Genomic DNA, 9162 nt, shown 5'->3' on the forward strand with positions numbered 1-9162 from the left:
TGAGCCTCGTCTCAAACGGTGTTAGACCAGAAGACGCCAAAAGGCGTACTGTAAGATACGATTGTATTGCCAATGCAAAGGCCATGACCAAGTCACACGGAATGCTCCCGATCTCGGCAGATCTCGGAAGGTAAGCAACATCTTAGTCTGGGAAATGCTTTGATGGCCAACCACTGTGCAGGTGTTGAAGGCTCCACGTGGAGCCACGTTATGGGCAAGTGCAGAAAATGCCACTGTTGCACTCCGCAGTGTTGCACTATATATGTGTAGAGGTGCAATTGCGCATGGCTACGAATGTTGAGGTGTGATTATGCATGGCCACGGATGGCCAACAAACACAAGGGGCGGGGTTACGGCCGTACACAAGGGTGGCGCTAGCACCGACGTCCGCATGTGTATCCCCCACGGGCCCCCCCTCGGGGGCGAGTCCTATAAAAGGTGATGAGCTCGAGGGCTCGAGGTCGGGACTCAGCTTTAACCAGAGAAGACGGAAGACCAGCTAGTGTAGGCCCCAGAGCTCCCCTGGCTCGCTGTCCTTATAAGGGCCGACCAGGGCAAGCCGGTGGCGTGGCCCCGAGAGCCCAGACGAAGCTGGTCTGGTGACTCAGGGAGCCGGGATCCCAGCTTAACCAAGCTGGGACAGATAGCCTCCCCTAGTCCCGTAGTGGAGGAATTGGTATAGGTTAGAGGGGTTAGCTGTCGAGAATCCCTGTAGCCAAGTGACCTGTACAACTGTGTTGGTGTAATAAATAAGTGTGCCTCCGATCCTGTCGTCAAGCCTCCATATATATACTTACTACATCTGGGGTCAGAAGTAAACGTCCAACGATGGACACACGAGGGACGACACGTACCAGGGAGTCGGAGATGGAAGACGCCGCGGCCGATTCTCCACCAGTGATGGCCGGGGTCGAATCGGAGCAGCCGGGGCCGAGTACGCCCGCGCCGCTACGACAGGAGGAGGGGGATGCGTCGGCCGAGGGACTCCGGCTGGCCCACTCCCGCCTGGCGGACCTGCTCTACGCCGCGGCCGCCGCGTTGGAGGAGATCACGCGGCTGGGGGCTGGAGGAGCAGCGCGGGTCGACGACGGCAGCCGGCGCGGGGCGACGTTTCCCGCCACCCCGACGCGGCTCGCGGTCAAATTTCCCGCCATCTCTACAGTACGAGCGGAGGGCGGGGCCGGCCCGCGTCACGTGTCTGCTGAGTGCCAAGCACAAGCCGTGACATCATCAACGCCGGCCGGCGCGTCAACATCAGAGCGACCGGCGATGCCATGTGCACGGCCCGCCCACACTGTATCATCGGCGGGGAGCGACGGAGAGCGTTCTGCGGCCACGGACGCCGCCTTACAACAGCGTCTGCCGCCTCTTAAAGAATTTGTCGGCGCTGACGGAGACTGGGGCGGCTTCAAGAGGCGGTTCATCGCTCATCAAGAGATGGCGAACTGGTCGGACGCCGAGGCTCTACGCGCGCTGCCAGCGATGCTGGACAACGACGCCCTGGCTACCCTCACCTCGGCGCCGAGGGAAAAGCGCGCCACTCTACACCTGGCGTTGCAGCTGCTGTCAGCCGTCTATGGGCCGCCTTCGGACTGCAGGCAGCTGTTCCACGATCGGAGTCGGGGCGCCAACGAGTCACCCCTGGCCTTCCGGACGGCTCTCCTGGCTCTGGCAAAGGCTGCTTTCCCAAGGATGGACGAGGAAGGAGTGGATGCCATGGTGGCTGAGAAGCTGCTGCTACTCGCTGACGAGCTGGACGTCAACGTCCTGGCTCAGGACGACGCGGAGATGTCGTCCCTGCTGGTCGCGCGCCACATCCACGGGGGCTTGCGGTCCCTGCGTCGGAAGGCGGCAAAGGGGGCGGCCGGCCATGCCATGGCGACCACCGCCCTCCCATCGGAGGAGGTCTGCGGGGTGGAGCGGCGAGGGGAATGGAGATCGGCGGCACCGCAGGCTCGGAATGGACCGAGCCGCCAGGAGCAGCCCAGGTCATCTGGGGCGCTCACACGCTGCTACAACTGTGGCCTGCAAGGCCACGTTGCGTCTGGATGCCGGGCTCCCCGTCAGCGCGGGGCGACACCTCGTCAGGACGCCACGCCGTCTCCTCCCAAGCTCCAGCAGAGAAATACGGCGAGTCGCGGCACCTCACACGTTTGGCCCACGCACACATCCGACACACACTCACGCGCTCAACTAAACAGGGCTCCAAATTCCCCGTCCGTCGCGCGCGATTGTTCGGTAATGCGGCGAGCGCTCCAACCGGGTCAGTGGTCGGAGCTCGCCCATCGTGTCGTTGCTGCGTCGGCGGGATCATCGGTCGTGGTCGGTCACATTGATGGGGTAGAGGTGCGGATTTTAATTGACACAGGGGCATCGGCGACCATTATATCTGATTTAATTTATAACATCCTTCCCGTTCAAAGTCGTCCCTTGCTCCCTGTTGACGTGCCGTGCTATGCCGCTAACGGAGGCTCTCTGGGCATTATTGGCCAAATCCGCGCCACTATCTGCATTGGGGACATTAAATTATCCGGCCCTGTTTTGGTTTCCTCCTCACTCGCGGTTCCGTGCCTGTTGGGGACGGATTTTCTGGCCAAAATGCCCATCCGTATCCTTATTGACCAAGGGTGCATTGAGCTCCCATCGGGCCGACGCGTTACATTTCTGTCTTCCCCCACCACGGAGCGTCGGGCGTTTGCCACCGTGCAGGCGCTCGTCACAAAAACTGTGCGCGTGCCTCCGGGGGCTCAGATGCTCGTCCCTCTTAGGTTGCGTCGGTCGTTTGATGCAGGGGTTGCGGATCGGGGGGTCTTGTTGGGTCCATCTCGGGCCGGGGTCAATGGACCCGATTTGCTCGCGGCTCAGACTATGGTGAGAGGGGATGGGGACCCCTTCATTGCAGTCCTTAATGTGGGATCGCGAACGGCCGTGGTTCCTCAAGGGACCGTGCTTGCACACGCAACGCCGGTGCCCTATGAGGAACCACTCGTGGGTCAGGTATCCACCGATCCTCCGTCGCGACCGCATTCGGACTCTGATGACGGATGGCTGGATGCGCTTTGCGCGGGTTCAGTGGACCTGTCTGACTCGCAGCGCGCGCAGCTGCGAGTTCTCCTGAGCGAATTTGCTGACGTTTTTAGTCAACACAAATTTGATATTGGTTGTACAAAATTGCTGCGACACCATATTGACACGGGTGACAGCGCGCCGATCCGCCAAAATCCCTTTCGGTTGAGTCCCGCCGAAAAGGATCATGTCAAATCGGCTGTTGATGACATGCTAGCCGCCGATATCATTTCCCCTTCCACCAGCCCGTGGGGCGCGCCGATCGTTTTGGTGAAAAAACACGACGGCTCACTGAGATTTTGTGTTGACTTTCGGCGTCTCAACAAAATCTCTGTGGCAGATGCGTACCCGCTTCCTCGGATGGATGAGTCGCTCGACGCCTTGGCCGGTGCGCGATTCTTTTCCACCCTTGATTTGCTATCTGGATTCTGGCAGCTTCCTCTGGATGACGAATCGAAACCTAAGACTGCTTTTCGTACACCGCAGGGCCTCTTCCAATTTAACCGTTTGCCGATGGGTTTACATTCTGCGCCGGCAACTTTTCAGCGGTTAATGGAATTGGTCTTGGCAGGTTTGCAATGGGATTCGTGTTTGATTTACTTAGACGATGTCATCGTCTTTAGCAAATCCTTCGAGGAACACCTCCAGAGGTTGCGTGCTGTTTTTCTCAAAATGCGGGCTGCCAATTTGAAATTTAAACCACAGAAGTGCCATTTACTCCGCGAATCGGTGCGATATTTGGGTCACATTGTTGGGCGCTCGGGGATATCCACTGATCCCGCCAAAACGGAATGCGTCAGCTCCTGGCCGACTCCCACCTCTGTGGGAGAGGTCAGGAGTTTCATTGGGTTCGCGTCGTATTATCGGCGATTTGTGGCTGACTTCGCTACGATTGCGAAACCATTGCATGCCTTGACGTCCAAGGGAGTCAGGTTTCATTGGGGGCCGGAGGAGGAGGCTGCTTTTCGCGCCCTCAGAAATGCTTTGGTGGGAGCTCCGCCGTTGAATTACCCGGATTTTTCACAACCCTTCTTGCTCGATACTGACGCAAGTAACACGGGCATCGGGGGTGTGCTGTCCCAGCTCATCGGGGGCGTAGAGCATGTGGTGGCTTACGGTAGTCGGGTACTGTCTCCAGCCGAACAGCGGTACTGCGTTACCCGTCGGGAATTATTGGCCATTGTTTATTTCATTCAGCAGTACCGCCCGTATCTGTACGGTCGGCGGTTCACCGTCCGTACAGATCATGCGGCCCTACAGTACGCCCTGCGGGTTCAACAACCATCGGGCCAGTTGTCTCGATGGTTGGAGATCCTCCAAGACTATGACTTTGTCACCACATATCGTAAGGGTGTCCGCCACACGAACGCTGACGCCCTGTCACGATTGCCACCCACTTCGGAGTGCGCGTGCCTGTTGGGTTCGGGGCGTTGTAGGCCCCCGAACGTCACCACCGATTCGGTCCTCGTGGCCGCTACCGATGCACCTTCGGCTTCGGGTCCTATCGAGCAAGAAGGGAGGGATTCGTTGCTGGGGTTGCCGGTCGCGGAATGGGGACGCCTCCAAATGGAGGACACCTCCCTCCTCGCTTTGCGCCGTCGCGTCGGGGGGGCTGGTCAGGGGGTGGAAAACGTTGACTCGTGGGGGTTGTTCCAGGGTCTTTTGATGCACTGGGATGGAAAAACCCGGCGCCAGCGGCTTGTGGTGCCTGCTGCTTTAAGGGGTAAGGTGGTATGGGCTGTTCATGAGCGGCTTCTGCACTTGGGGGTTCACAAGACCTTTGCCACGCTCCAGCTGGATTTCTTCTGGCCGGGCATGGAAAAGGACGTGGGGGATCTCTTGGGGTCATGCACGCAATGCGCGCAGAGGAAGCCGCCTGCGAGGGGGTCCAACCCTCCGCTGCAGTCCATAAAAGTTTCCCGGGTTAACGAGCTCGTCGCTCTGGACATACTTGGGCCATTTCCCGCTACGCCCAGGGGCAATAGGTATTTACTAACGGGGGTTGAATACTTCACGAGATGGCCTATGGCCTGGCCCCTGGCGAACCAGTCGGCAGCAGCCATCGCGGAGGCCTTTGTCCAGGGCTATGTCCTCGACAAAGGTGCTCCGGAACGGCTGCTTACTGACCAGGGTAGGAATTTTTCTGGTAAACTCCTACGTGAGGTGTGCGACCTCTTGGGTACGGAGAAGGTTCGGACCTCTCCGTATCACCCACAAACTGACGGGATGGTGGAACGGCTGCATCGGACCATCACGTCCATGCTGTCCCAGCAGGTGTCGGTATCCCAGACGGATTGGGACCTCCGCATAGCCGGTGTGTTGCAGGCCTACAGAATGGCTCCTCATGCGGCCACCGGATTTTCCCCTTTCTTTTTAATGTATGGGCGCGAAGTTAACCCCCCTGTGGCGACCCAGCTGAAGCTCTCGGCGCTCCCGGCGAAGTCTAATTTGTCCGAACACATTAAATTTAACATCGCTAAATTGTCTGAGGCGCGGGAAGCGGCCGTGCAAAATTCTGAACTCCGCCAGAAGGCGAACGAGAGGCTTCGGTTGGGGCGGGTGCAGGTGGTCAAATGGGAACCAGGGGACAGGGCGTGGTTGCACTGTCCTCAGGTGCCGCTGGCAACCTCGTCGAAATTGGTACGGCCGTGGCGGGGGCCAGTGGAGGTCGTGCAGGTTTTGCGGCCGCAATGTGTTCGCGTCAAATGGGGGAGGCGCCGGTGGTATGTGCACCCCTCAAGGTTAAAACCATTTGTCGCGCCGCCCCGTGGTTCACACACACACACGCATGGCCAAACGTGTGAGGGTGTCGCCGACTCCCCGTCGTCGCTGCACTCGCCTAACCTGACGCCAACTGTTCCGTCCCCAGGTGAAACAGGAGTGACGGGTCCACACCCACCAACCCCTCCCGGAGGGGTCGGGGGTCACTCGGCAGCGACGCCTGACTCTCTTGCACCCGGACCGTCAACAACCGTCACTGAGCGTGCCAGGACGGGCCCTTGTGACGGGCCCGCCGCGCGGACGCGCGCCAAAACGCGCAGACTATTGTGAGGTCGGCCGTTGGGGGGCCTTGCGGACAATGGGAGGGGTGGCGTCCGGAGTGTGTGTATATATGTTGGTTTTGGGGTATTTATTCGGGGGGGGTGCGTCGGGTTATTTTTTTTTTCCTCTCTCTCTCTCTCTCTCTTCCTGTTGTTGTTCTTGTTAAGGTTCTCTTGTTCTTGTTAAAAATTACGCGAGGCACACACACGGGGTTTTTGTGAGGGATGCACCTTTATTCTGATTTTTTTTTTTGCAGCCAGGGACGGCTGCGAGCTGTACAGGGGGGGGTGATGTAGAGGTGTAATTGCGCATGGCTACGAATGTTGAGGTGTGATTATGCATGGCCACGGATGGCCAACAAACACAAGGGGCGGGGTTACGGCCGTACACAAGGGTGGCGCTAGCACCGACGTCCGCATGTGTATCCCCCACGGGCCCCCCCTCGGGGGCGAGTCCTATAAAAGGTGATGAGCTCGAGGGCTCGAGGTCGGGACTCAGCTTTAACCAGAGAAGACGGAAGACCAGCTAGTGTAGGCCCCAGAGCTCCCCTGGCTCGCTGTCCTTATAAGGGCCGACCAGGGCAAGCCGGTGGCGTGGCCCCGAGAGCCCAGACGAAGCTGGTCTGGTGACTCAGGGAGCCGGGATCCCAGCTTAACCAAGCTGGGACAGATAGCCTCCCCTAGTCCCGTAGTGGAGGAATTGGTATAGGTTAGAGGGGTTAGCTGTCGAGAATCCCTGTAGCCAAGTGACCTGTACAACTGTGTTGGTGTAATAAATAAGTGTGCCTCCGATCCTGTCGTCAAGCCTCCATATATATACTTACTACATATGTACCGTGCTCCTCGCCTTCACAAACCCGCGACTGAGCAGTGCGGCGGTGCATTTGTCGTCGAACCGTTCCCATGACTGGGAGCGGCTCTCAATCCAGAAGTCAATTGACATGAAGGCTTGTACAATACATAATATACACATGTTTAAAAATTACACGAACATTGTACTACATTCCTACCAACGACCTTCATGTTATTTTTGCCGCTATTGCTATTATGGTGTTAGGATGCAAGAATTGTATAATGAATGTATCGCTTTCAGATTATATATTTTCCCCCCACAAACAACCTTCAACGAATTGTACCCCCCTTTTGTCACTGGTGGAATGTGTTGGATCTGGAGGCCGTAAAACCACGTGCCGTAATTCGTTTCTTTCTGACAGCTAAGGTATTAATGAAGACTGAAAGTGTTCCGCGACATTCAGAAGTAAAACAGTGAATTGTTACAAATGACGCAGCCCAGCTGTACACAGTCGCCCCAGTACTCCAACAACCCTCGCCCACAGGATGAGTCAAGCCCATGCGAGGACCTGTCAACAAGTCTGTGGTCGTACCAAGCTTGTTGTTCTTCCCCTCTTTGGGGTTTACCGTTTGTCCGGGGGCTCCCCACACGGCCCTCTGTAGACAACCGCGCCCAATTACATACAGTTGTGTATACAGTATATATTCGTCTACAGTTATCCCTTTCTGAACTATTTGGGACGCTGCCACGGCTGTAAATGGTTTGCACAATCGACTTGCAATGCACCGGTCCACTCTCCCGATGCGTCCGTGGATTCAATGGTTCATGTTTATTAAATTCCCCACCCGGTAGTATGAGCAGTGGGTTGGTGTGGGTACTTCAACCTCTTCCGAGACGTCTGGCCAGTGTGGAGGAGTCATTTAGTATTACTTTAGTATAAATACATGTTAATTTTGATTCATATGTTGTTTTTTCTGACTTAATGTCAACGAAAAGACACAAATTCGCCCGTTTTCTCATTGAAAATATGTACATTTCAAAATATCACTGTCCTGGTCACAAAAACAAAGTTGTGGGGAATAATAGCCATTTTCTACACTTTTTAGGCATAAGCAATTATGAAACAATACGTTTTACCCATAAACTGTGTTACATAGTGCAATCAAGGCGAATACAAAAAATGTAAAGCCCTTTTTCATCAATACTCTGCTGGATAAAGGCGGTCGTGGAGGTTGTTTGACCATACTTCACTATGCCAGTCAATGTGGGCGGGTTGACGAGAGGGTTGCGATGAAGGGGCTGAGCAAAAGGCAGCAGAAGTGGCCACTGACCTTAGCCGTGGCCGGGAATCAAACGCAGCTCTGCCGCATTCACGGTGCATTGCGCGCTGCCAAACTGCGCCACCATCATCTGGACGCAGTAGTTATATTTACGGTAACTATAGAGAGAAACTGAGAAGCCGATGCTACAAACCTGACGAATTGACAACGGCACGTGTTGAATTCACGCTAACATGCTATATATATACAGTACAGTGTGCAAGCACTGGGCAGTATCAGTGTTCAATGCAGCACTTAGCATGGCCACACTTCAATGCCATTCGGCCAGTCTTCTTCTTCTTCCGTGCAGCTGATGTAGATGCAGAGCAACAACTACAATTTCACATGCGGGTGGTCCAGCCAGATAACCGCGTCAGGAGCAGCGTAATGTATCATCGCTGTGATGTCTCCTTCGTATTTGTGGGTCGGGGCATTGCGTCGTCATACGTTGTACGGCCCTGTTCTGAATGACCACAGTCGCATACTAATGGCGAGTTTCTGCCATGGTTTGTGCAGTGGATGCGGTTTAGGGTGGCCCATAAGCTTCGTGGAAGATCACACCTAGGGAACGTCTGCATTGGATCTTTCATGGGGTGTTTGTGAGTTCTTTTGAAATCAATTCAACTCTCCAAACTTCATCGGGGTTGCACTCAAATGCAACCAGTGACAGTGGTACACGCCCTGTATAAATATTTGGTGTCAGGATGAGGCTGTCTTCCAACATATTTCGATTAAAAGGCTACTGGTAGCTCAAAATTACATGTTTTTTTAAATAGATTGTATTGTGAATGTTGGGGGAGCGGTGGCACATTGGTTGGCGCCACCTCTCTATGAACCTGGCGACCACGGTTCAATTCCTGATCACGGCTAACATCAGTGGCGAGTGATATCTGAACCCGTTCTGTGTTCCCTTCTTTCACGAAGCAGCACCGACCAGCAAGGT

At 55.7% G+C, this 9162-nt stretch overlaps 1 protein-coding gene across 1 annotated transcript; it reads left to right on the forward strand.

Moving 5' to 3' along the window:
• Positions 1 to 1214: 1214 nt before the first annotated feature.
• On the forward strand, positions 1215 to 6099 carry LOC133349285 (uncharacterized). Its single transcript, XM_061562663.1, has 2 exons — positions 1215 to 2130; positions 5936 to 6099. Exons 1-2 carry the CDS (start codon positions 1270 to 1272, stop codon positions 5948 to 5950), a joined length of 876 nt encoding a protein of 291 aa, XP_061418647.1. The 5' UTR covers positions 1215 to 1269; the 3' UTR covers positions 5951 to 6099.
• Positions 6100 to 9162: the final 3063 nt, after the last annotated feature.

This window comes from Lethenteron reissneri, chromosome 29, assembly GCF_015708825.2.
Source record: "Lethenteron reissneri isolate LAM-NWPU_2019-01 chromosome 29, ASM1570882v1, whole genome shotgun sequence".
Classification (NCBI taxonomy): Eukaryota; Metazoa; Chordata; class Hyperoartia; order Petromyzontiformes; family Petromyzontidae; genus Lethenteron; species Lethenteron reissneri.

Coding starts and splice junctions, on each gene's coding strand:
- LOC133349285 (XM_061562663.1), top strand. CDS start 1,270: ATGCCATGTGCACGGCCCGCCCACACTGTATCATCGGCGGGGAGCGAC.